The 25,420-nt window shown below is 54.4% G+C and overlaps 3 protein-coding genes and 2 non-coding genes across 11 annotated transcripts in view; 4 read left to right on the top strand and 1 right to left on the bottom strand.

The window, feature by feature from the left end:
• Positions 1-43: 43 nt before the first annotated feature.
• Positions 44-6,088, top strand: TSR1 (TSR1 ribosome maturation factor). Its single transcript, XM_053995196.1, has 15 exons — positions 44-245; positions 323-426; positions 718-934; positions 1,015-1,149; positions 1,450-1,877; positions 2,137-2,296; positions 2,601-2,764; positions 3,053-3,249; positions 3,660-3,822; positions 4,043-4,153; positions 4,453-4,585; positions 4,939-5,055; positions 5,322-5,462; positions 5,571-5,645; positions 5,737-6,088. The coding sequence occupies exons 1-15, from the start codon at positions 140-142 to the stop codon at positions 5,913-5,915; spliced, it is 2,430 nt and encodes an 809-aa protein (XP_053851171.1). The 5' UTR covers positions 44-139; the 3' UTR covers positions 5,916-6,088.
• On the top strand, positions 3,310-3,400 carry LOC128817502 (small nucleolar RNA SNORD91 family). The gene has a single exon (XR_008440215.1). It is a non-coding gene; the product is annotated as a small nucleolar RNA SNORD91 family (small nucleolar RNA).
• LOC128817501 (small nucleolar RNA SNORD91 family) lies at positions 4,633-4,725 on the top strand. The gene has a single exon (XR_008440214.1). It is a non-coding gene; the product is annotated as a small nucleolar RNA SNORD91 family (small nucleolar RNA).
• Positions 6,089-6,410: 322 nt separating the features above from the next.
• SRR (serine racemase) lies at positions 6,411-8,487 on the bottom strand. Of its 3 annotated transcripts, XM_053995198.1 has the most exons (7): positions 8,287-8,485; positions 7,978-8,113; positions 7,722-7,825; positions 7,533-7,652; positions 7,383-7,457; positions 6,957-7,166; positions 6,411-6,696 (listed from the first exon to the last, which is right to left on the bottom strand). In XM_053995198.1, exons 1-7 carry the CDS (start codon positions 8,449-8,451, stop codon positions 6,499-6,501), a joined length of 1,008 nt encoding a protein of 335 aa, XP_053851173.1. In that variant the 5' UTR covers positions 8,452-8,485; the 3' UTR covers positions 6,411-6,498. The 3 variants fall into 3 exon arrangements, with proteins under 3 accessions (XP_053851173.1, XP_053851172.1, XP_053851174.1); XM_053995197.1 differs by having other exon boundaries at positions 7,383-7,652; positions 8,287-8,487; XM_053995199.1 differs by lacking the exon at positions 8,287-8,485 and having other exon boundaries at positions 7,533-7,647; positions 7,978-8,064.
• A 27-nt stretch (positions 8,488-8,514) lies between these two features.
• SMG6 (SMG6 nonsense mediated mRNA decay factor) overlaps positions 8,515-25,420 on the top strand; it is a 103,784-nt gene continuing 86,878 nt past the window's right edge. For 2 of the 5 annotated variants that reach the window (XM_053995191.1, XM_053995190.1), the window contains exons 1-8: positions 8,515-8,637; positions 9,514-11,260; positions 13,120-13,312; positions 14,027-14,137; positions 14,846-14,952; positions 15,582-15,660; positions 16,350-16,460; positions 17,057-17,269. In XM_053995191.1, the coding sequence (XP_053851166.1) occupies positions 8,547-8,637; positions 9,514-11,260; positions 13,120-13,312; positions 14,027-14,137; positions 14,846-14,952; positions 15,582-15,660; positions 16,350-16,460; positions 17,057-17,269 (2,652 nt within the window). In that variant the 5' untranslated portion in view covers positions 8,515-8,546. Of the gene's footprint in view, positions 8,638-9,177; positions 9,201-9,379; positions 9,401-9,513; positions 11,261-13,119; positions 13,313-14,026; positions 14,138-14,845; positions 14,953-15,581; positions 15,661-16,349; positions 16,461-17,056; positions 17,270-25,420 lie in introns of those variants that run through there. The other 3 variants (XM_053995192.1, XM_053995195.1, XM_053995194.1) reach the window with 3 other exon arrangements.

Here is a 25,420-nt window from a genome sequence, read left to right as displayed (position 1 = left end):
GGGGCTCTTTTCCCGGGGCTCCTTTCCCGGGGCCCCGTCCCGGTCCCGTCCCCTCCCTCTCGCTGCCCACGTGCGATCCCCGCCGCGCCGGAAGTGACGCGCGGCGGCCGCGCCGAGGCGGTGGCGGCGAGGCGGCAGCATGGTGATGGCGGCGGCGGGCGCGCACCGGCCCGGGCCGCTCAAGCAGCAGAACAAGGCGCACAAGGGCGGCAAGCACAGCGGCTCCTCGCAGCGCCGCGCTGGAGGTGAGGCGGGACGGGCTCCCCGCGGGTTCCTCGCCGCCCTAAGGCCAGCCTTACTGTTCTCTTTCCCGCCGCCCCAGGCCGCGTCCCCGTCAAGGCCCAGCCTCGCCGGCGGCTCCGCGACCTGAACAGGGTGGACCGGCGGCATCAGGCGCTGCAGCTCCGCCGGCAGCGCAAGGAGGCGGTGAGGCACCGGGGGAACCGGGCCGGTTGCTGCGGGGGAGCGGGAAGCGGGTCGGTTCCAGTCTCTGCCGGGGGGGGCTTGACCTGGGGCCGTGGGGCTCCGCATGCGGGCGATGCGGCACAACCGGTTTGGGGCTTTGCGGGGGAAACGAGCGGGTGCCAGGCCCGGTTCGGGTCAAGCGGAGCATTACCGGACCGGGTGCGTTCGCGCTGCGGCGTGGGGGAGTCTGGCGTGGGTCGGGGGCGGGAGGGGAGCCGCGCTGGCGCTCACACGCTGCCCTCGGGCCCGCAGGTGCTGGCGGAGAAGCGCAGCCTTGGCAGCAGGGACGGGCCCCCGCACCTCGTGGCTGTGGTGCTGCTGCACGGCAGGGCTGCAGCCCGGGACTCCCTGCGGCTGCTGCAGAGCCACGACTCGGCCGTTGTCCGTGCAGATGAGGGCGGAGCTGGTGGCTTTGCCCTGCTCTGCCCCCGGCTCAAGCAGCGCTGGCGCTTTGTCACGGCCCAGGCAGGTGAGGAGGCGCCGCTGTTGCTTTGGTTCTTGGTTCTGGTGCCTCTGGCAGCCCCACTAATGGAGGTGTTTCGGGTGCAGGGGATCTTCACGCTGTTTTAGACCTTGCCAAGGTTGCTGACTCCCTGCTGTTCATCCTGGACCCTGTGGATGGCTGGGACAGTGCAGGAGAACACTGCCTCTCCTGCCTCTTCGCACAGGGGCTCCCCAGTTATGGTGAGAAATGTTTTGGGTTTCTGGGGGTGCTGAATGGAGATTGAGTGGCACAGTAATTAAATTTCAGGGCTTTGTCACCTTCAGTGAAAAGAATTTTTTTTCTTATGTTGAGGTGGAAGTTCTTTCATTTCAGTTTACGGGCGTTGCTCTTTGTCCTGTTGGGCACCACTGAAACCAGTGGAACTCCCTTTGTACCTGTGGTGCAAATCTGGCCATTTGGGCTGCTGACATCCAAGTGTTTGGTAAAAAGAACACCAGAAGGTTTAGGATCTGGTCCAAGCTCTGTTCTCTGCTCGGCAGCTCTGGCTGTCCCGGGAGGCACTGACCTGCCCCCTAAGAAGAGGATAGACGCCAGGAAGAAACTCTCCAAATCCATTGAGAAGCGTTTCCCCGAGGCCAAGCTGTTCCCACTGAACACGGAGCAGGAATCCTCGCTGCTCCTGAGGCACCTCAGCTCCCAGAAGCAGAGGCACCTGGCTTTCCGGGACCGCCGCGCTCACCTGCTGGCCCGTGCTGCCGAGTTTGTGCCCAGCCAGGACAGCGACCTGCTCGGCACCCTGAAGGTGTCCGGCTTTGTCCGGGGACAGACCCTCAACGTGAACAGCCTGGTGCACATCGTGGGGCACGGGGACTTCCAGCTGAGCCAGGTGGATGCTCCCCCTGACCCGCTCTCTTTGAACCCACGGGTGGTTAAAGCACAGAAGAGGAGTCAGGACATGGAGGTTCAGGTGTGTGGGATGAGAGCTTTGCCAGTCCTCTTAGAACACAAGGTTTCTAAGCTTTCATTGGGAAAATACAGCTGGGGGTATGTGGGTGAGGAGAGGGGAAAGGGAGTTCTATCTGTGCTCTGCTGCTGGGCTGAGGTTTTGTGCCTGCAGAGCGTAATGAAAGTTATGTCACGACGTCGTGAAGGGAGTTTCACCTGAGACTGACTGCAAGCTTCAGTTAGGTGTGTTCAGGTCTAGGAACTCTGCTCTTCCCCTTCAGGACGACTCTGGAAATGGTGCTGTTGAGATGGAGGAAGATGTCAAGGTGCTGATGAAGGCAGATCCAAGCAAGCAGGAGTCTCTGCAGTCAGAAGTGGTTCCTGATCCCATGGAAGGGGAGCAGACGTGGCCCACTGAAGAAGAACTGCAGGAAGCAGAGGGTGAGCAGAAGCAATAGTTCTGTATCTCTTCCTTGTCCTTCTTAGGAGGGCTGTTAGAAACTTCTGTCACCAGGGTGGCTGTGAAGAAACATCTTAGTTGGGATGCCTTCCATCCCCTCTCCCATCAGGTGGCCAGCAGGCTGTGTGGGTTGCCTGGCAAGTTAGCAGGTTTTGGCTGTCCTGAGAAATTCTGTGCTGGGAAAAAGGCAACTCTAGTCTAGATCTGGCTTTGGCTGCCCTGGTGTAAATGTTGCCGAGGGGAAGGAGAACTGTTCTGTATTAACCACTGGTGGGAATCCTACAGAATCTCTGAAGGCAAACAGGAGGGTGGTGAAGGTCCCCAAAGGCACATCCAAGTACCAGGCTGCCTGGATTGTGGATGATGGAGAAGAAGGAAGTGAGAAAGATGATGATGATGATGAAGATGACGACATGGATGATGATCTGATGGAAGAGGCAGTTTCTCAGGTACCTCCAAGAGCTGATAGTACAGGTGATCTCCAGGCCATTATTGCATGTTGTAGAAAGATTCTGTCCTTCCAGCTTGCTTTGTCTATGCCAAGGGCACGATGCAGAGCCAGGACTTGCCTGGATCTCCACTCTTAAATCCCCACGTGTATCATATTGCTTCTTTGGCCTGTTAGACCCCAAAATGATGGGCTGGGGTCCCAAATCCCACAGTGTGAGCACACCCAGGGTGCCAGTGCTGCATGCACAGCTCTGTGTGCTCACAGGCTCTGTGCTGCCCTGTGCCAGGAGGGAGAGAGCAGTGAGGAGGAAGCTGGGGAGGAGGAGAGCGAGACCATGACCATGTCCGAGTGCCTGCGGGACGACCAGTACGACGAGAAGATGGAGGAGGACGAGCAGATGCTGGAGAGATACAAGCAGGAGAGGATGGATGAGATGTTTCCAGATGAGGTGGACACGCCACGGGATGTGCCTGCCAGAGTCAGGTAAGAAATTGGATGCTTTGCTGGGAGAGGAGCTGGAAGGTGCCTTTCTGTTTAGTTTGGTGAGGAAGCCTGTGATGTCTTAGCCGTGGTGTCTGAACCTGGCTGAAGGACTCTTGTGAAGATTCTTTTTGGCTCTGAGGCTTCCAGAGCAGGCACCAGTTGGCAGGGAGAGCTGGGTCCTGGCCTGGGAGAGGGAGGAGAATGGCCCTGAGGCAAGGACAGGTTCTTTGGGGATTTGGCTGTTGGTTTTAGCTCTCTTTGCACCAACACCTTTCCTGAGGGCTAATGTTTGCTTTGCACCCTTTGTCCTCCCTGAGGCTGTGAGACCCTGCAGACCACAGGTGGTGGTGAAGGATGGGATTCACCTCAGTTGGTGAAATAATTTGTCTTTCCTGCTCTCTGTTCACAAGGTTCCAGAAGTACAGGGGCCTGAAGAGCTTCCGGACTTCTCCTTGGGACCCCAAAGAGAATCTTCCAAGGGATTATGCCAGGATCTTCCAGTTCCAGGACTTCTCCCGAACCAGAAAGAACCTCTTCAGGCAAATAGAGAAGGAGGAGACCGAAGGAGCTTCGGTGATTCCCTTTTGCTGATCTCTTTCCCTATTGTTCCTTTGCCCCCAATAGGAGTGACTTATCAGGGAGGTGGCTGGGTGGATCTTTCAGCCAGCTGGGTGTTAGCAGGAAGCCCTAAGTTCAGACAGTTTTCTCCTGGATTCCCTCCCTAATCCAGGCACATCTTCTGACACTTTTTTTTTGTTGAGAGAAGTGTTCACAACTGCTCCTGTCTTGGCAGGTGGGCTGGTACGTTACACTTCATGTCTGCAATGTCCCTGTCTCGGTGATGGAGAGCTTCAAGGAGGGGAAACCCCTGGTCCTGTTCTCACTGCTTCCCCATGAACAAAAGGTGAGCATAAGGGATAGACCTCGGAGGGATGTGCAGCTCCCTGCTCCTTCAGGCTGCATGGCTTGGGGAAAGTCTGGCTGCAGAAGGTTTGGGCTGAAGTCTCCCCACACTGCTCCTGTTTCAGAGCAGGTCAGAAACTGCCTGGGGGGTTTAGTAGAAAGTGTCTGAGCCTGGCACTGGTGACCAGTGACCTTTTGGGACCCCATTTTCGAGGACATTCATCTCTGCTGCAATGTCCTGTTGTTTTCTGCTGCCCACCATCCCCTGCCAGCAGCTGCTCACCGTGCTGCCTCTTCCAGATGTCCGTGTTGAACTTCCTGGTGCGTCGGCATCCAGGCAACAGCGAGCCAGTGAGGGCCAAGGAGGAGCTGATCTTCCACTGCGGGTTCAGACGCTTCCGAGCATCCCCCCTGTTCTCCCAGCACACCTCAGGTTTGTCAGGGACTGGGTACAGCAGGAGTGGGGTTGGGAATTCTGGAGCAGGAAGCCTGTGATGTCTTAGCCATGGTGTCTGAACCTGGCTGAAGGATTCTTGTGAAGACTCATTCCTAGGCTCTGAGGCTTCCAGGGCAGGCACTAAATCATGAGGAGTAGAATGGCTTGGGAAAGGTTGTTCACTGATCCAGGCAAGGTCCAGCTTCCATGCCAGAGATCACCTTCATTCCCAGATACTCAGTGCCAGCAGAGGAGGGGTGTTTGTTAAACAGGGAAGATGAGCTCTGGGATTTCTCACAGCTCTGAGGACTGCTCTTGGCCTGAACTTGATCATTGCTGCTCTGTCCTAGCTGATAAGCACAAGCTGGAGCGTTTCCTGCGCCCAGATGCTGCCCTGGTGGTGACTGTCTACGCTCCCATCACTTTCCCTCCTGCCTCAGTGCTGCTTTTCAAACAGAGAACTAATGGTGAGTTGATAAATGCTGAGGAGGTGGTGTCTGGGAAACAAACTGTCCCCATACCCTGCTTACAAGTGCATCTCTCCAGAAAGTATGACTTGAAAAAGCTGTTCCCTCCCTGCTGTTTGAGATAAGCTCATCTCCATCCCTTTTGTCACTTGTCTGTCCCTGCTGTGGGGTTGCTCTGGGCCTGCAGCCCTTTGGGGAAGGGGTTTGTGGTGGTGAAGGGGTGATGGAGACACTTGCCCTGGTGCATTGGTGACTCTGCCTGGCAGGAATGCACGACCTCATTGCCACGGGCTCCCTGCTCTCCGTGAACCCCGACAGGATCGTCATCAAGCGCCTGGTGCTCAGTGGCCACCCCTTCAAGATCTTCACCAAGACGGCTGTCGTGCGATACATGTTCTTCAACAGAGGTACAGCTGGTGTCTGCTGGGAGGGGGGGTTCTGGAAGTTCTGTCCCTGTCGTTATGTTGGTGCAGCACAGCCTGTTCCTCACCTGCCTTTCGTGTTTCCATCTCTAGAGGATGTGATGTGGTTCAAGCCCGTGGAGCTGAGGACAAAGTGGGGACGCAGAGGGCACATCAAGGAGCCGCTAGGTAGGTTTGGTGTTTATCTCTGTGTTGCTGGCATGGCGTGATCCTCCTGTGCCTGAGAGACTGCTAATGGCCTGTTCTGCCCTCTGCCTAGGGACCCATGGCCACATGAAGTGCCACTTTGATGGGCAGCTCAAGTCCCAGGACACGGTGCTGCTGAACCTCTACAAGCGTGTTTTTCCCAAATGGACTTACGACCCTCATGTCCCGGAGCCTGTGCCGTGGGTGAGGAGTGAGAGTGCACTGCCAGAGCAGGAGGTGGAGATGGAATGAGTCTCCAGCATGGCTGGAGTTTGTGCCTTGGCTCCCTGGATGCTGTTCTTGGCCCGTGCACTGTGAGGACAGCACTGATGCCTTGGACGTGTTACTGCTGGGGTCTGTACAGGGGCAGCTGCTGCTCAGGTACCAGCTATAGCTATTTATTTTAATGGAAAATGTCAAAAATGCCTAAGTGCCTCTGTCGTGGTGGTGGCCAGGAGGCTGTGTGCACTCCTTGTCCACTGAACCCACTGGGATTGTTTCAGTCCCTCATGCCCTGCCACGTGGGGTGTGTGGGGATTTTGCTGTGTGGAGGAGTTTGCTGGCACTTCCTGTGATGCTGAGAAAGAAGAGCCAAGTAGCAGCTGGGGAGGGTGACTGAGTGCAGCTCTCTGGAGGCCTGGGCCAGAGCAAGGCAGCTGGGGAAGGGAGAACAGGCAGTGCTTTGTTTCCAGGCCCCCCACAGAGACCAATGCCAGCTTCCCTCGTCCCTCCACAAAAACTCTCAAATGTTTGGACTTGATCTGCTTTTAGTCGCGCGCAAACCGCTGCACAAATTCAGAGTGAAGTTTTCATTCCTTGAAACACTGCTCCATCCTCATTCTGCTTTCCCAGAGAGGTCTGTGAGCCAGGTCAGGGATCTCAGGTCCACATTTCCCCCGCACAGCACGATGCAAACGTTCTGCACGTCCCAGGGGACTGCCTGGAACTGCTCCGAGAGCACGGCCGCCAGTCCCACGCCTGCCGTTGGCTCAATCAGCAGCTTCATCCTTTCCCACACCAGCCACGTGGCTCGCTGTCGGGACAGGGCAGCAGCTGTCAGCCCAGCAGCCAGCACAGGCTGCTCCAGGGCATCCCTGCAGCACTCTGGGAAGGGCGGGCAGAGCTCCCAACTGCCCTTTCCAGCTGGAGACAGCGTGGGTGTCACAGCTGCAGTGGTGCACAGGGGCTTGTGCTGCTCTGGGAGTGTGTTGGGGTGAGAGCAGAGGGGCAGGGCGGGGGTGGAGGCAGCTGCCTGCTGGCAGCTACCGTGAGAAGGGAGCTGGGAGCCTTTACCTTGATTTCTTCCTCTGAGACTGTCAGGACATCATCAACCAAATCCCTGATGATGGGCCACGTGTTGGGTCCGATGCTGGTTTTTACTGCGTCTGCGACGGTGTCCCGCGGGTGGAGGTTGGGGGTCAGCTCCCCTCGGACCTTGGACTGGTAACAGTCATCCACGTTGCTTGGCTCAGCAGCAAACACCTTCACATCTGGCCTCAAAGCCTGGGGAGAGCAGGAGGAGCCATTTGGGTGACACCAGTATGTGCCTGTCCCATTTCTGTGTGGGCAGGGGGCTAAGCGGGTCCTGCTGCTGCTGCCATGCAGACCCCAGGCACCCAGAGACTTTCACTGCAGGCTCTTTCTGTTTAAAGCTGCTGCCGCCTGTCTAGAGAGTCCTGCCCTTCCCACAGGGAGGTTCCTGCATGAGCTGTTGCCTACCTTGATGGCAACTGCTATTCCTGCAACCATTCCTCCACCTCCAACGGGAACCACCACTGCATTTACCTGGGGTGCCTGTGCAGAAAGGAAGTGTGAGGGCTTCTGACACTTCGTGTCCCCCTTTTTGCTGTGCCCCTGCATTTCCCTCACCTGCTCCAGCACCTCCAGGGCAATGGTGCCTTGCCCTGCAATCACTGTCAGCTCCTGGTTGGGGTGCACCAGGACTCCTCCTGTCTCCTGGACTACAGTGGATGCTGTCTCGGCTCTGGACTAAGGGAAAGCACAGCAGTCACCTCTCTGGCTGGGCAGTATCCCTGGGCAGTCTCCCCTGTGCCTTACCTTGTCAGTAGGGTCACATGGCACCAGTGTGGCACCGTAGGCACGAATGGCATCTTGCTTACACTGTGGGGCAGTCCGGGGCACCACGATGTAGGCAGGAATACCTGTGGGATGAGAGAGGAAGTCAATCCAACAGGAGCAGGCAATGCCTTGCCTCTGCCAGCTCCTGCATGGACTCGGGAGAGGGATCTCCATCCTCTCCAACGGAACCAGCTCTGCATTTACCCCGTGCCTGCCTCTCGGGGGTGCAGGTTACCTTCTGCCCGAGCAGCACAGGCGAGTGCCTGCCCGTGGTTGCCGCTGCTGTGTGTCACCACAGCGCGGGGCAGCTCCCGGCCCGTGCGCTGCCTTTGCTCCACGAGGCTGCTCACCGCGTTCAGGGCACCGCGGATCTGCAAAAGGAGAGCGCAGGCCTGTGTGTGCCGGGCTCGATGTCCTCCTTGCACCGCTCCCTCAGCGCTGGGCAGCTCCCGTGCGGGGCGGCAGGAGCCGCTGGGCGTCGGCGGAACGCGAGTTTCCCTCTTGCAAAAAAGCGACCTTCGCCCCGGGGCTTTGCGGTGCGCACCTTGAAGGAGCCGGTCTTCTGCAAGAGCTCGCACTTGAAGAGCAGCCTCCTGCCGGCCATGCGGTCCAGCCCGGCGCAGGTGAGCAGCGGGGTGCGATGGACGCGGCCCCGCAGCCGCCGCTCCGCATCCCGCACCTCGCCCAGCCCCAGCGGCAGCGCGGCCATCTGCGCGACCCCGTGCGCGCCTGCGCGCGGCCCCGGCGGCAGTTTGTCCCTGCCCGGCCGCCGTCGGCGCCGCCCGCCCCCCCGGCGCAGCCAAGATGGCGGAGGGGCTGGAGCGCGTCCGCGTCTCGGCCGCCGAGCTGCGGGACATGGTGGCGGCGCAGGCCCGCGCGGCCGGCGGCGGGCGAGGTGAGGGGGCGCTGGGGACACTCGCGGCCCGCTGCTCGGCCGTCCCTTCCGCGCAGAGGCGGCTGCCCGCGGCCGCGCACGGCCCCGCGGCCGCGCTGCCCGGCTGCGCCTGGGGTAGGGCTTGGGGCAGAACTGCCGCCCCACCGGCGCCGGCACGGGGCTGTCCGGGCCGGGAGCGCACGGCCGGCGCCGCACCGAGAACGGGGAGGCTCCGGGGCGGACGGCGGCAGCCGGAGCGGCTTTGCCCCGGGATGGTCGGTCCCAGCCCCTCGGGGTCCTCCGGGCCGAGCCCCCGGTACCGGCGGAGGTTCGGGACTGCGGCCGGTGCGCGGTAGTGACAGGGAGAAAGTTTGGGAAATGCAGCGGGGCTTTGGTGGGTCGTTTAACCGTGCGTGGTCCGGCCTGGGCTCTGTAACGATTTTTTTTTTTGTAAATACGGTTAGAGGAGGAGGAGAGAAACGTTACCGGATTGTGAGCAAGGGGAAAGGCGTGTTTGACTCAGGCGGTCTGGTGGCAGAGCGGGCGCTGCTGGGGATGGCAGCTCCGGCACCAGCAGCAGGCAGGTGACTGCTGCTGAACCTGTGGTGATACAACTTCACTCCTGCTGCTCGTGCTCAAGTCTGGTGTTGTGCTTGGAGGAAGAACCTGTTGCAGGACGGGATTTGTAAATGGCTCAGGCTGAGCATTTGGTTACTTGTGTTAGACTGTCTCATCTTCTACTCTTATTCTGTGATTTCTGGTAAATATTGACGTAGATTTTCAGGTACCTTCTGGCCCTGCCCTGAGGGTGGCAGGCTCTCTTTGCCTTGGCTTGAATATTTGTCATGGTATTTTTTGGCCCCTGGGAATTACTTTCTTCTGTCTGTTTTTCCCCAGAAAACATGAAGGAGGTGAAGGAGCCGAGGCATCGCAAAGACAACAGGCGCCCAGACCAGGAGATTTACAAGCCTGGCCTCTCCAGACTGAGGAGCAAACTTGTGTCACCAAAGCAAGAGGCCTCAGAGAAGGAAAGGAGCAGAGCTGAGGAGGACAAGGAGGAGAGTGCTGGGGACAAGGACTCTGTGGGAATGGGAGCTCCAGCTGCGGAGAACTGTGACACAAACGATGGCCCCAAGCAGAACGGTCCTTCACAGGAAAAGGAAGAAACGGAGACCAAAGGCAGCCTGCAAAGCCAGGAAAACTCATCCAAGCAGCCCATGGTGGATGATTGGTGTACAAAGACCCCCAGGAGAACCAAGAAACCAGACCAACAGATCTACCAGCCTGGGAAACGCCTGCACTCCGCTGCTAAAGAACCCTCTCTGGCCAGCGAGGAAATCAGCGGGAGGATGGAGCAGCTGAAAGTCGAGGGAGATGAAGAGACTGAGAAAGGCACTGGAAAAGACAACAATAGGAAAATTAAATCGAGCAAGGAGGACAGAGAGGGGAGCCAGGCAGGGGAAGCAGTGAAAGCCTCCAGGGGGGATAAAGGGAGACGAGCAGAGCGAAGTGACAGGGTGAGGAGGGCGGGGGACGAGGTGCTGCCGGGGAAGCTGGGCTCCACCAAGCGCTATTCCCGCACGGACAAGCGGCGGAGCCGGTACCGCACCTGCAGCACCAGCTCAGCCGGGAGCAACAACAGCACGGACGGAGCCCTGCTCGTGGATGGGGTGCAGAGGAGGCAGGAGCGTGCCAGGGAAAGGATACGTCCTAGGAAGCAGCTCTCCGTGTCCTCCACAGACTCCTTGGACGATGACAGGATTGACGAGGCTGAGGTGTACGTCTCCAGCAGGAAGTCGGACAGGAGAAGGCATTCGGAGCAGAGCCGAGCTTCCAGGAGCGAGAGCGAATGGAGCAGCAACGGCAGGGAAGTCAAGGGACCCTTTCGAGTGACTTTTGACAGCAGGACCATGAACAGGGACGTCAGCCTGGCAGATACAGATAAAAAAAAGTCCCTGAAGGCCTTAGAGGTTTCAGAGGCGAGGAGCCAAAGCAGGGAGCCCCAAGGGAGGGGCCGTGGGATCCTGTTCCTGCCTGCCAACACGGACCTCTCTGCCAGCCCAGTGGGTGTCCCTGAAGTCACTCACCCCGGGCCCAGGCTCCTGCTGGGTGGGGCTGGCAGCAAAGGCCCCCGGAGCCGGGGCCGAGGTGGCACCGCCCGCCGGCTGTGGGACCCAAACAACCCGGACCAAAAACCCGCCCTGAAGAGCCAGACTGCTCAGCTTCACTTCCTAGACACGGATGATGAAGTGAGCCCCACCTCCTGGGGGGAAGCCCGCCAGGCCCAACCTTCCTACTATAAATTCCAAAACTCTGACAACCCCTATTATTACCCTCGTGCCTCCGGGCAAGGCCCCCAGTATCCCTACGGTGGATATTCCCTGCAGTATCCTATGGGTCCAACCAATGGGGTGTACCCAGGAGCCTATTACCCTGGGTACCCTGGCCAGGCAGGGCAGTACCTGTGTGGCCCACTCCCCCCTACTCCTCTGAGCCCCGAGATGGAGCAGCAGATGAGGAACATGCAGCAGCAGGAGCTCAGCAAACTCCTGCGTGAGGCTGGGAACCAGGAGCAGCAGCTCAGCAACCTCCTGTCCAGAGACCGCATCAGCCCGGAGGGGCTGGAGAAGATGGCTCAGCTGAGGTTCGTGGGTGGGCTGTAGAGGGGGGAGTGAGTCATTTCTAGGGTGAAATACAGGAGAATCGTGTCTCCTTAGGGATCTCAGTGCCTGGGAGATGTGGCATTGGGTTGCCAGTTTTTGAGGTGCTGGGTCCGTTTGTTGTGTGCCAGTGGTGTGTGGGTGGTGGGAGGAAGCTGTGGGTGAGGATGGATGTCACTTCCCTGGGCTGGGAGCTAAGCTGTGGCTTCTTGTGCTTGGTAAATGCAGGGACACAAAGGAGCAGGATAAGCACCTGCTGCAGATTTTTGGCTCTTCTGGCTCTTGCTGGAGCTGATGTTTCTCAGTTCCAGTGCTCTCAGTGTTTGTTGTCAGACTTTTGCTTTCTTACCTGTCCTTAGTGTGTGCTCAGGAATCATTTTGTGTGTTCCTGGTGCTGTCAGTGGCAGTGCCTTTCCAGTGCTGTGTAGTTTTGCTCTTGATGCCACTCAGCGTGGTGACACTCCAGTGGGAGTAGCCTGGTGATGCCAGTCTGTCAGGAGAGAAGTAACACTCTTACTCTGGGGTGTGGTTAATACGGTTGTAACAAGTTTCTACTTGGCATCTTTCAGGTTTACTTGTGATCTCTGTGTCTGCAGGGCTTCTCTGGAGGCTGTTTTTCAGAGCTGACTGACAGCAAATCTAGCAAGTGAGCTCAGTTCAGGGCTTGTTCTTTGTTTTGGGTACTTGCTCTATAGACCACGGAGTGGAGCATGCCTGCAATTGAAGCAGCACTAGAGGTTTCAGGTCTTCCTCAAGGAGCTGAGGTCTCCCAGAGCTGTTGTGTGGAGGGAGAGAAAACACTGGAGTGCTGCTGTGGCCTGTGGAAGCCCACCCTGCCCTGGGAATGTGGGCACAGTTGACCCTGTCCTTGCTGGCAGTGCCTCTTGTGTCCTGTCTGTGTCCAAGTGCCTGCTGCCAGCTGTGTGGGGACTTTTACCTGACATCCATCTGCAGAAATGTCCAGTTCCCTTGGTGTTTGTGCTGTCCAGGTGTGTGTGCAGGGTTTGGGGACTGTGTGGGGCCAGGCAGCCCATCCTGGCTCTGTGCTTTGTGCAAGAATCCACCAGCATTCTTCTCTTATCCTGTCAGGCTCTTCCAGGCATTGCCATCTGGCTTCGCTCCAGGCTTTACCATCCATGCTCTCCTACTGTTTCTGTAGGACTTGAAAGATTATGAGGAATAAGGCAGAAACAGCTGAGGATCCCCTTTACCATTAACTTGCCCCACATGTTTCAGAGCTGTTCCTAGCCTGCAGCTTTTTTATTAAATTTGGGGGAGGAATTCTGCTCCAGCATCCAGGCAGGGCTGTAGGCAGCTGAGAAGGGGAATGTGATTTCTGGGGCTCTGAGGCTTTGTTTCCATTGCTCCCAGCTCGTCCATTTTTGAGGAAGCAGGGTCTGTGTCTCTGCTGTGTATTTTGGTTGGATGGAAGGGGAGTGGGGATCATTTTAATGGCAAGGTCTCTTGTTGCCCTGTGGTTCTGGTTCCTGGCCCAGACCTTGTGCTCAGAAGGAGCAGAGCCTGGCAGCTCTGTGTTCTCTGTGTTGGATCAGGAGATGCTTGTGCCTTGCTGTTGGCAGAGCTGTAGCCTTGCTGCTTGCTCTTTGCCAAGCCTTGATCCATTCTCAGTCACCTGTACAAGGGAGATGCTCCTTTTGGATTTGCCCTCTTGGAGCAGGAAGGGTGTTAGATTGCAGCAGCTCCCATCTCCCGGGGGGGTGTGTGTGGAAGCACTGAGTGCTGCTGGCAGCTGGATGTGAGCAGCAGGTGGTTCAGCACTGTTCCCTGTGTTCCTGGGCAGTTGCTGTTGCACTGACCCTTCCCTGACTGTGTTTTGCTGTAGGGTGGAGATGCTGCAGCTCTATGAACGGTGCATCCTCATGGATATTGAGTTCTCTGACACCCAGAACGTGGACCAGTTGCTGTGGAAAAATGCTTTTTACCAGGTGATTGAGAAATTCCGGCAGCTCCTCAAGGACCCTCAGGGGGAAAATGCCCAAGAAATTAGGAACAAACTGCTCTTGCTTCTGGATGAGGTAAGGAGGGAAACATCCCTAGATTCCACTAAACCTTTGGGTGGGATTGACTGGTTTTTAGAAAGGGATGGTGTAATGGGGCAACTGGTCATCTTGATCTTATTCATGTCTCCATGTGTTTTAGATCATCCTTATGCAAAGAGGATGCTCAGGCACATTATGGTTTAGTGGGGCAGGTGTAGGTCGAGGTAGATGTCTGTTACAATTTAAATCAGGTTTGTTTCGGTGTGTTTGTGTTAATTAGAAATTTATTCAAGCTAAAAATTAAATTAATGCCCTGAAGTGAAGCTAAACAGAAGCGTTCCTGGAGGTGTTTGTGGCAACTTTACCAAATTTGCTTGGAAGTCATTTTGTAAAACTGCAGCTCAGTTTGGTCTTTGGTAGGTTTGGTTCCAGGTAGGCTGACAGACCTGAGATGTGTTTTAAAGAATTAGGGTGAGAAAAGGAACTGCTGGAGGCCTTTAGTCCACCCTCCTCCTCAAAGCAGGACTTGTTAAACAGTAAATCCAGTCAGTCCTGATTTTGTGTAGCTCAGTCTTTAAAACCTCTGAGGCTGGAGATGCCACAACCTCCTTGTTGTGTTCTGAAGAGGAACAGCCCAAACCTCAGGGAGATGAAGTTTGCACATGGCAGGGCCAGTGTGGTGATTTTGTGCTGGTCATTAGAAAGATCATAACATCCAAGTGTGTTTGTGTGTGTGTGTGTGTTTTGCAGGGCTCTTCTTTTTTTGATGGCCTCCTCCAGAAGCTGCAGGTGTCCTACCAGTTCAAGCTGGAGGACTACATGGATGGGATGGCTATCCGCAGTAAACCTCTCAGGAAAATGGTAGGTTGGCTTCCTCCTGGAGACTTCTCATCCTGGTAATCCTGTGCAAGGTGCTGCACTCAGTGTGCTGCCCTTGCCAAGGGGCAGGCAGCTGTACTCCAAACAGAGCCAGTTTGTTTGCAGGGAATCTCTCAGCTGCTGGAGAACTCTGCACTCTGGTGCAGTAACATTTCTTAGCTTCCCTTGCAAAGAACTTGTTTTGTACCAGCTCTGTGACCAGAGCTAATAAAGCAAAGATGTGTCCAAAGGCACACTGACCTTTCCTGAGATATTGAACATGGTTTTTTCTCTGCCTGTGGAATCCAGAATAATAAGGGAAAGCTGGCAGTTGTGCTGCCTCCCTGACGTGTTGCCCTGAGCTGTGAGTGCAGGTGCAGGGACAGCTGGGAAAGGATATTTTAGTCCAGCTCCATTCCCACAGAGATGTGTTTATCCAACAGCTGTCCTCAAATTGGTCGTGGACTGAACAACCCCCTTCTGGAGAAAGGTGGGATATTGTGTCAGAGAGGAGGTGTTTTGGGGATTGGCTTGCCCCTACAAATGCTGAACCGGTGCAATGGAACCTTGATATTTCATCCTGCTGCCCTTTTGTGAGACCTTCAGTGTGTCTCTGACCTCCTCTTGGCTCTGTCCAGCCCCTGTGGGCTCGCTGGGTGTGCAGGTGAGTCAGGGCTGTGTGCCAGGTGCTCCATGGCTGCTCCTTTGCAGGTGAAGTACGCCCTGATCAGTGCCCAGAGGTGCATGATCTGCCAGGGGGACATTTGCCGGTACAGGGAACAGGCCAACGACACGGCGAACTACGGCAAGGCCCGCAGGTAGGCACTCAGCTGCTGTGTCCTTCCAGCACAGCTTTGCCTCTGGATACCAGGGATGGATGTAATTTCATCCCTGAACATGCCTCTAGCCAAAGAAGTCTTTCTCTTCCTTTTTAAAGTCTTTTCATTCCTCTGTTGTATTGCAGTCCTGTCAAGCTGAAAGGTGTAGCTGGGTTTTGCTGTTCCAGAGAGCAAGCTGCCAGATCCAGTCATCCTCCATCTAGAAGTGGAGGTGGTGGAGATTGTGCTGTGCTGATCCTGCAGTAGGGAGAGAGGGTTTAGACCGCTGAGCCTGGCAGAATTGCTCTTGTATTTTCTAGTGGCTTTTGCATCCATATGCTCTCACTCCATCAGAACTTACCAGCACTTGTTGCCCTCTGCTCACCTGTGGGGTGAGCCAGGGGTATTTCCTTCTGCAGCTGGATCTGCCCTCTCTTGCCCAGTGCCCCATCCCTCCCCAGGATGGGCACAGCTCACTGTGCTCACTTCTGCAGGCAGAGGCCACTTGTTGGAAGGGCCAGTTCCCTGCAGAAATGCCAATTCCAAGGGGAGTTCTGCACCCTTGAGGACAGGAAAGCAGCCTGATGTCCTTTCAGTGACCTTTTCTCTCTGTTTTTTCCCTTTCCTAGCTGGTACCTGAAGGCTCAGCAAATTGCTCCCAAAAATGGCCGCCCCTACAACCAGCTGGCACTTCTGGCCATCTACACGGTAAGATGCTCCTCATGCAAGGATGTGCAGGCACAGGGAGAGCCTCTGGGGTGGCTGGGAGATTCCATCTGGTGGAGAAAGGCATTGTTTAGGGCAGTGCTCAGATGGTTTGGGTTTTTTCTTGAAAGAAAAAAAAAGGCTGATGGCAGGATGTGCTGCGTGGATTCCAGCTGCTGTGGCTTCATGCAGCTTTCAGATACACGCTACTCCCTCAGGGGTTTTGGGGACTGTTTTGTGGGCTGTTGAGAGTGTAATTGTTTTAAGTTGAAAACACAGCCCACTTTTTGCATGAGATTCTTGTGCTCAGAGCCATCTGTTTGCTATCTTATCACTGAACCTGTGTCTGAGCAACATCCACATGTGATTTCCCCGGGTTTCAGTTGTGCTGGCTACTCCAGCCATGCAGGAAAACTGACTTCAGGGAAGATGTGGCAGAAGATAATGGAAGCATCATGCTGAAGCACAGAGGCTGGCAGGGATCTGCCAGTTCCCAACACTGGAAGATGCTGGTTTAAAGTGGAGCAGTTCAGAAGCACCTTTCCTGCATGGAAAGGACCTTTCTCACTGTGTCTGTCTGTCCCAGGCAGTATTGAGGGAGAGAGAAGGGGAAACACATGGGAGCACTGGGGCTTTGAATGCCCCAGAGGAGTGGCAGCTCTGAGCCACTTGTTTTGTTGTGTTCTTTGCAGAGGAGGAAGCTGGATGCTGTGTACTACTACATGCGCAGCCTGGCTGCCAGCAACCCCATCCTCACTGCCAAGGAGAGCCTCATGAGTCTCTTTGAGGAGACAAAACGCAAGGTGAGTCTTGGAGCTGGGCTGTGGGTTGCTGCACCTGCCTGTGCTACCTGTCCTGTGCTGGAGAGCATGGGGAGAATGGTGGCTTTTGGGCTGGGAGACACTCCTTACCTACTTTTAAGAAATTTCATGAGAGAGGCAGCCTTCAGAACGATGGTTTTGGAGTGGTTTGGGCAGCTGAATCTCTTGTTTCTGGGTCGCAAACTGATGTAGCTGAGCTCAGCAAGGGCTGTTGGTTGCTGTGGTTAGCAGCATGGCTTTGGCATGCAATCATTGCTTTATTCCATAGGTGCCCCACAGCTGTGGGGATGGATAAGGGAGGCTGCAGTGCCTTTGTGCCCCAGGGAGTCACCCCAAATACAGCACATGGGCTGCCATCCACTCCTGGGACAGACCCAGCTTCTCTAGTCCTGGAGTAGCTGGAGTTGAAAACTGCTCACCTGCACTGTTCTGTAGAGCCAGAACCAAATTCTGGACATGTCCATGAGTTACTGTTGTTGTGAAGCAGGGGAAAGGGCTAATTTTTCCATGTACATGAAATAATACATTTCCCCTGACCCTTGATCCCTGGGTGATCTGAACGTGTCCTGTGTGCCCAGTCCGAGCAGATGGAGCAGAGGAAACATCAGGTGCTGGATGTGAGCCCCAACCGCCGGGGCAAGGGCAAGAAATCCACCCTGCGACAGGTGGGAGATGATGCCACCAGGCTGGAGATCTGGATCCATCCCTCCCACCCCCGCTCCTCCCAGGGCCACGAGTCCAGCCGGGATTCTGAGCAGGACAACGGGCTTGGGAACCTCAGCCCCAGCGACGTGAGTACTGCAGGAGGCGGCGGTTGGCCTCGCTCTCATGTGTTTGGAATGCAGTGGAATGACACTGGATCTGTTTTGCTTTCCTGTTGCTAAATTTTCCAGTGTTTTGGCTTTCCCTGTGGGAGCTGTGCCTGGGTCAGGCTGAGGAGCTGGTGACCTCGTGCCTCTCGTGTTTAAGGCATGTTGTTACCATCCCTTTCTTGGCAGCGCGCGCTGGCGTGGCTGATGTGGAACAGGAGAGAGGCACAAACAGAAGATGCTGTAAAATGCTTCTGCTCTGAGGGCTCTAACTTGGGTGAGGTTCCCGGTGGGAAATGAGGTCAGGTGCTGGAGACCAGGGTTAACAGTGACCCTGGCAGTTCTGAGGCTTGTTCTGGAAGTGTGTCACTTGTCCCATTGCCAGATGATCACTGAGAATGTGAAAACCATGGTTTCAATTTCCAGTGTAGGTGTTACATTTGCATAACTTGCTCTGCTGAGAGGCCAGACCAGCCAGCACCTTTCTTTTGCAAGAATTAAAAATATAATTAAGTGGTGGTGTCTCCTGTGAGCCTGTCCAGCTGTACCTTGCAGGAGGAGCACGGGTGAGCTCCGTTTGTCAGGCCCAGGAATGCGGGCAAAGGCAGTGGTGGTTGGGAGCTCATCCTCCAGGAATCTTTGCATTGCTCTGGCACATTTGACTTGCAAGAGAACTTGCCAGGGAGCTCTGGGCTGCCTGTCCTAAAATGGCTGTTAAGGATGAGAGTTTAGGAGAACTGGGAAAACCTTCCCTGTGCACTGTGGAGCCCAAAGCTTCTTGGATTTGTGCTGTTGTAATGTGTTTGTGACTTCAGCTGGGTGGAACTGGGGTGAAGTCTTGGGGCTTTGAAAGATAAGCTCTGGCACGTTGCTGCAGCATTTTTCAGATGTTCCTGCCCTTGGTTATTTTCCCTCTCCTCAGCTTTTCTTCTGGGGACTTTTGCTTCCTCAGCATCATTGAAAGGAATGTGCCAAGCTTTAGCTTCTCCATCAATCACAGATGAAGCTGCTTGGCATGAGATGCTGTCAGTGTTTTTGGGGCACTGGTGGGGGTTTCTCTTTTGCAGTGCTGTCACAGGAGGCCGTGTAGCAGCTGGCAAAGTGGGAGGCAGGGATGTGTTTGTAGTGCAGCACTTTGTGCTGGAGCTTCTCCTTGCTCTGTTCAGTGGGGTCTGTGCTCTCTGAAGTGCAGCTTGCTGGCATTGTCTGTACACACTGATATTTACCATTTATATGTCTGATATTTACCGTTAGTCTTGATTTCTCTCTGCTTAAAACATTGTCTCCTGAAAAGTACGATTTTTCTGATCATGGACAAGCCACACCATCAGAAATAGAATGGCAAAAGGGAGCTGAGGGCCTGGGTTTGGGCACTGTTTTGGCAGCCAAGATATTTATTCTCAGGCTGCCTGTGCCTAATGCGGGGCAGCGCTCAAGTTGGCACAACTGCTTATGGGGCCAATATCACCCAAAATAACCACGTGGAAAGGAAACCTTAAATCTGTGCCGCTGCCAAAGCTCCCGAGCTGCGAATCCGTGGGCTGGATGAAGACAGCAGCTCTTGGGGAAGCTCTGGACTCCTTCCTCATTGAAGCTGTAGCCTCTTAGCGTGCTCCTCGCAGCATCGCCGGCTGTTCTGGAGCTGCTTGGCTGGAGAGGAGCCGAGCAGCCCCGCGCTGCCGCTGTGTGGCGCTGTTCGGCCTCGGAAGGGCCCTGCGTGGCCGCGACGGGAGCAGGAGCAGCCCCGGTGCTGGCAGCACCTCTGCCCCACATCCCCGGCCGGCCGGAAGGGAACAGCTCTGCTCCCAGGGGACGTGTGCCAGCGTTTGTGTGTCATTTTGGGGAAATGAGGCTAAATGTGTCATTGCCTGCCCAGTCCCTTCCTTGCCAGCTTCAGCCCTTGAAAAGGCAGAGGCAGGCTGTGTTCTGTGTGTTGGCCCTGATAGCTGTGCTCTGCAGGTAGCAGAGGCATCGGCCTTATGGCAGCTGTTTCTGGGCCAGAGAAGGGGATTTTGCAGGGCAGCATGAGTAAGTTCAGATGCCAGCAGCAGATATAACACTGCAAGTAGAGATATAACAGCTCTGGATGCATTCTGGGCAGGGTGTGGGAGAGAGGCTGCTTGCACCCTTCAGCCAGAGGCTGTTGTTTCAAACCCAGCCACAGGTGGTTTGACTGTGAGGATGCTGGCTGTTGTACAGGTGGCAAGAAATCGATTTGGAATGTTTTCTGTCCTCAGTAGTCACTGTCTTCACTGTGCAGGTGGTGAGGTGCCAGTCCTGTGATGTGACACACTTCGGGAGGTGCTGCACGATTGCTCTCTCAGGACCTGCTGGTGTGTGTGCTGTCCCTGTCAGCACATGCTTACACATCTCTGCTCAGGACTCACTTCATTTTCCCTTATGCAGCTCTATACAAATACCCCAAAATTGCTTTATTTCAGGGTCAGGAGCCCTCAGGCTGGAGTTAGTAATGTGGCATGGCAAGAGAGAAAAGGCCAGCTCAAACTGCAGCCATTTCTGGGATGAGGGAAGCGTGTGGGGCTGGCAGTTTGCCTTGCACTGTGCTTTTAGGTAGAGGCTTGGCAGAGCTGCCTGTTTCACAGTTTGCTCCATCCCCTTTTCTAGGAAGATGCAGAACTGGAAGAACACACCACCTGTGCACAGCAAGGGGTAAATCTGTGTAAATCTGTGTTTGGCCCCTTCCCCTGTCACTGGATTTGGCACTGCTGGCACACAGGACAAGGGACAGTTTCAGAGCGAGCTGAGGAGGTGTTTGAGTTGCAGCCTGGCTGTTTTGTGCTCAGGGTTTTGGTTGTTTTGGCCACAGCCTTTTGGGGTTTCCTTCTGTGAACGGCTGCTCTCTGTGGTCTCTTGTACGTTGCACGTTTCTGGGTGTGCAGGGGCAGGAGGGCCCAGGCTGACCCTTTACCTGGCAATATCTGGTCACTTTGTGTGCAATTCCAATGAGAAATGCTAAAATAGGAGGCTGAGCAAGTGAGCAGCTGTTGGTGAGCTGAAGAGCTGAGCCTCTGCCATTTCTTCTCTGCCATTGGTTTCGTTTGCCATGGGTCTGTATTCATCTTAAATCTGATAGTACCATAAGCAGTTTGCTCTGCAGGCTATGAATTGGTAAAGTAAACAGGGCAAACGGGCTGTCAGTCTCTTGAGAAAGTGCTAATATTACACTGAGTTTGAGATTTTAATCACTCCTGTCAGGAAATGCTGAGTTAAGGTTCTCACAATTGCTGCTGCCTGCTGCCTGTGCTCTGCAGTAGACACTTCCTTGTGTTACCACGCAGCATGCAGGCACTAATAAAGATTGCTGCAGCTACGATTAGGGAAGAGAGGTTTTCCCTTGGCAGGCCAGTAATTGAATAATACTTCTCTCCAGATGTCTGACTACTTCATCATCATTAAAGAATTAAGTCTCTTAGCCTCTTTGTGAGAGGTCAGCCCTGTAGAACCATCAAAAGTTTGGTAGGGCCACCAGAAAAGCTCTTGGGAAAGCAAAGGCCAGAGTCAAGATCTGCTGTCACAGCCCTGTGCATCAGCTGCAGGGACATTCCCATTTTCCTCCAGCCTGCTGGTCAGGGATAGAGGTTTTGGATTTGCCTGGTGCTGAGTGCCCCTGGAGCAACAGCCCCTTTGCAGTGGCAGTGGAATTATCAGCTCTCGAGCTCAGAGCAGGTTTTAACTTCCATTTCTTTACCCAGACTTTCTTCTCAGCAGCAGGGAGTGTGGAACACTGCACCAGGGTTTCCACAAGTGAGCAGTAAATACCAGCATGAGGCAATTTTGGGAATGCACGTGCAGGAGCTTGGGGCTGCCCAAGCTGCTTCCTCAACAGAGGCCTCGTGTCCTTAGTGAAAAGGGTCCCTGTCCCAGTCAGCTCCTGCATGTTTCACATCCATTTTTCCTTGGTGATGTTTGTTGTTCCTGCTCTGTGCACTTGTTCCTCAAGTGGCAGCAGCCACTTGGGTGACTGGGCTGGCTCCTTCTCCTGCCTGGTTTCAATCCATGCAGTTTTTCATCTGGTGGAGCTTGGGCTTTGCATCTAGAGGGATAAAAACTCGTTTTAGTCTGGTAGCAGTTGTGGTGGGGGTTTCTTGGCCATTCTGCTCCTGCCTGGAGCAGTCACACACGGGAGCAGAAGTGACCTGTGTTCAGAGTTGGGGCTTGCCTGGATGTCACTGCTCTGCTCCCTGGGAGTGTCTGGTTTGTTCAGAGGCTGTTGTGGTGTGAGCTGGGTGTCTCTGAGCATGGCCAAACTTTGCTCATGCAAATATACCCCACAGACACCCCTGTTTCTGAGAGCTTCCCCCTCCACTCTCAGCTCTTCCCCTCACCTTGTTACTCTGTTCCATTACACATGGCTAGAGGTAAGTGACAGGCAGAAGTGGAAATGATGTATTGCTGTAATGATGGTTGTTCTTCCATACAGATGCACAGAGAATGGGCTGCTTGGGGAACTCATTATTTTTGGTGCATCCCTGCCAGGCTGGTGGGAGCATTTCTTCTCACTGCCAGCATGGTTGGGTGGTTTCACTCAGGACAGTGAAAGATTGATTTTTTTCTGTGCAGACTCCTATGAATAATCTTTGCTGGATGAAGTGCAGGGCTCCTACAGGGCACTCTCATTTGATCTTTCTGTGGTGTCAGGTGGGCAAAGCCCTCAGAATGGTCCATTTTAGGATCTTGTGATCTGGAAAATGAACCCAGGCAGCTGGGACTGTGCCTGTGGTTTAGATGGGCAGGGTGAAAACACAGACTTGCTGCCTTCCCCCCACTGCTGGGGCATGGCTCCCCAAAAAGGTAACCCTGCAGGGTGCACATGATGTCCTGTGCTGGCTTTTGCATACTTTTAGGGGTTTTTAAACCCAAAACTAGATGCTGGTGCAGAGAGTGGAGGGAATGGGACCCACTAGCCCAGCAGTGCCTGCACATGTCCTGTGTGGTGCTGCTGGAGCTGTTCCACACCAGTTAAACACCTGAGCCCCAGCAGAGCAGTGGTATAGGTGTGTCCCCAAAGGGAGAGAGTCTCCCCTCGGGTTTTTCTCATGGAAGGAGCCAGTGGGATACACACAAGCTCTTAGAGTGTCAGCACCATGTCACAGGAGGGTGGCTTGTGTCAGGAAGTTTGTCCCCTCTATGGTTAGATGCTCTCTACTACTGGAAGTGAGTGATCCTGTCTGAGGTGTGCTGTGTTCTGGGCTGTCCTTGCTCTCAGGATGGCAGTGCTCCCCCCAGCCTGCTCCTGATCCACCCCTCTGCAGAGCTGCCAGCCCCTGCTGAGCCTCCCCTGCAGCACAACAAGAAGCAGAGATGCTCTCTGGGGTGGGAATGCCAGGCACCAGCAGTCAGCTGAGGGCTGCCTTCCCTATTTCTGGCCTTTATCCACCGCCCACATGAGAGAACAGCAAGAGCTGTTGCATCCTTCATCTTTGTGCCCACAGCGAGACTTGACAGGGAGAAGTGTGGAGTTCCCTCTGTCCTGCCCTCATTTTCCTCACCCCCACAAGCTTGCAGGAAGCTGTTGGGTTTGGTTACTCATTCATGGAGGTCAGGACTAGGTCTGGGTTTTTTTTTTTCCTTTGTGTTTAGGAAACAGTTTACAAACTGTTTTGAGCTCGGGGGAGCTAGTGGCGTGTGAAAAAGGCTTGTCAGCCTCTTTACTGCTGGACTTGCATTAATTCTCTGCCCTGCCTCCTTTTCTGTAATCTCTTTCTTGGTTGGCAGCATGAGTATTTCTGAGTGCTTTCCCCTGCCTGCAACCCCTCTGCCTCCTGATATGACCTCAGCCACCAAACCACCTTGGGGCTTTATTTTTACTCAAGCCGTTTTGTTTCGCGTGACCAGGTTGCTTTCTTTCCCTCAGCAGTGAGAAGAGTTCTCTGCAGAGGAAGTAAAAGAGTGCCAGGTTGCAGTTGAAACTGGTTAAACACCAAAACCACACTCCTGGTCTCACTGGGTTTGAGACGTGACACTCAGCCATGCAGTTCAGCACTGGCTTTTTTTGCCTGCCAGTTTTGCACCATCCCTGCTTGCACTTCGTTTTTTTAATAAATTGTGTTTTCACTTCAAATTGCTGATAAAAACCTTCTCAGCTGCAATTCCTGTGTTAGCAATCCAAGCAGAAAATGCTGTTTCCACTTTGCCTGGGCTTGTGATGTTTGGATGCTCAGTGCTGCTCCACCAGAGCCCAATCCAGCCTGTGCACTCATGCTGTGTAGAACCCGAATGATCCTTTCCAGCACATCTTGACCTTTTGTCACTACCCAGAAAGTGAAGACTGAGCTATTTATAACAGTTTCCAAAAGTTGGTGTTGATAATTTTCCCCTCCCCCTTTCTTTTTAGTTGGTGGTTTTATTTAGCTGTGAAGAACAAGGCAGGGACTAATGTTGCCTGAATGGGAGAGACCCTGGCATGTTCTCCTTCTGGCAGCAGGCATCTGGTGCTAATGTGTGTGGTGGATCAGAGGTGGGAGCACTACAAGGACATCAATGAGTTGTGCTTTGTGAGGGGCTCTGCTCTATCCCTGTGCTCAAAGAGGCTGTGGTGAGGGGAGAGAGACTTCGTGTTCCAACAAGCTTCTCATACCCCAAAACCAAATGCAATCATCCAGAAACCGCCTTTCCCTGTCAGTCACTCTTTCCTCATTTCCTCTCCTGCTGGTGCTGATCAGGCCGGGATTTGTGTGTAACCAAACCCCTCCTGCTGCTGCACACGAGGCCTTTCTCAGAGCACTGGGTTTGATGATCCTGGTGCTGCACAGTGGTGTTGGGAGGGAGGGTTTGCACTTGAGATGCTGCCAGAATTGGCAGTACTGGTAAAGGAAGTAAAACATCTTAATAGCAGGATTGGGAGATTTTCCAGAGGAGGGTGAAGGCTGTAGACACAGATTTCTCTTGAGATTTTTTTTTTGTTGTTAGTCTAACCTTGATCTTTGCCTGAAGTTGGCCCAGGCCAATATTTCCTGCTGTCTGTTGTAGACTTTTTGAGATTGGCACCTCGTATCCCACAGCCAAACCTCTTAATTCTGCCATGGGGAATGTTTATTCCTCTTCAGTGTTGAATGAGCCATTTCCAGACAGGCTTCATATCCACTGTGGAGGTGGGTACTAGGAAAGAAACTTCCTTCCGGAGGATCAGGGAGTGGGACCTGCTGGAGTCTGTGTCATTTCCTCTGTCCTTGGCTCTACTCTTCCTCCCCAGCAGATTTCACTGCTGCATAATTCAGAGTGGAGAGGGAGATGAAGCAGGGTGGACAAGTACCTGTGGGAGCAGCCTGGCTGGGAGCAGCTCCTGTTGTCCCGGATGGGGAGCGTGGCTGGAAGAGTGGGGATGTGAAGGTTGCGTGAGATAATGCTGTCATCCTTCTGGAAGACACTGTCTCTGCTCAGCCTGTTGTCCAAATGTCTCCTCTCTTGGCCCAACTCCATGCTAAACCTTTCAGAGTTCAATCTCTTCAGTCTTCACCCTTCTTAACTTCTCCCATTATCTCCCTCCTTTGTGCTTTAACCCCACGAATAATCTACTCTGGAGTAGTGAAGAAGGCTGACAACACCCTGAGCTGCCTTAGCAGCTGATCTCTTACAACCAGAATTCATCACACATTTCTCTGTGTCAGTTTTCTGTCACAGAAAGGTGAATGCTGTTTATTCCTGGCAAACAATGAGTGTTTGAGTATAAGCTGCTTTTGGTTGGGGCTGCTTTAGTGCACATGTGGCCTCCCCCTTACCTGCTGGACACAGAAAGCTCTGCCTGGGCTTTCAGTGCTTAACCAGATGCAGCCTTGAAGAGCTGAGCTTGTATCCTAAACGACCTGCAGCACCAGAGCCAATTTGTGAAAAGTTTTTGTGTTGAAAGTGAACTTGATATCTCAGCTGAGGACTCTCTGGCGTGTTTGCATAGATTCTGAGAGTTTATGGTCAGCAGGGACCATTAGATCATCTAGTCTGATCTCCTGTATATCACAGGTCCTTAAATTTCACCCTGCTACTCCTATATGAAGCCAAATAACTTGTGTTTGGCTAAAGCAGTACTTCCAGAAAGACATCCAGCCTTGAGAATCCACCCTTTTCCTGGGGAGTTCATTCCAGTGATAATTGCACTGGTTTTGAGATGCTTTTACC

This window comes from Vidua macroura, chromosome 20 (genome assembly GCF_024509145.1).
Source record: "Vidua macroura isolate BioBank_ID:100142 chromosome 20, ASM2450914v1, whole genome shotgun sequence".
NCBI classification, from domain to species: domain Eukaryota; kingdom Metazoa; phylum Chordata; class Aves; order Passeriformes; family Viduidae; genus Vidua; species Vidua macroura.
This window is presented reverse-complemented; position numbering and strand designations above follow the sequence as displayed.

Coding starts and splice junctions, on each gene's coding strand:
- TSR1 (XM_053995196.1), top strand. CDS start 140: ATGGTGATGGCGGCGGCGGGCGCGCACCGGCCCGGGCCGCTCAAGCAG. Junction 2,297..2,600: donor AGAACTGCAGGAAGCAGAGG/GTGAGCAGAAGC, acceptor GGAATCCTACAG/AATCTCTGAAGGCAAACAGG. Junction 2,765..3,052: donor TGGAAGAGGCAGTTTCTCAG/GTACCTCCAAGA, acceptor GCCCTGTGCCAG/GAGGGAGAGAGCAGTGAGGA.
- SRR (XM_053995197.1), bottom strand. CDS start 8,451: ATGGCCGCGCTGCCGCTGGGGCTGGGCGAGGTGCGGGATGCGGAGCGG. Junction 7,653..7,721: donor CATGTGACCCTACTGACAAG/GTAAGGCACAGG, acceptor GCTTTCCCTTAG/TCCAGAGCCGAGACAGCATC. Junction 7,167..7,382: donor GAATAGCAGTTGCCATCAAG/GTAGGCAACAGC, acceptor TGCTCTCCCCAG/GCTTTGAGGCCAGATGTGAA.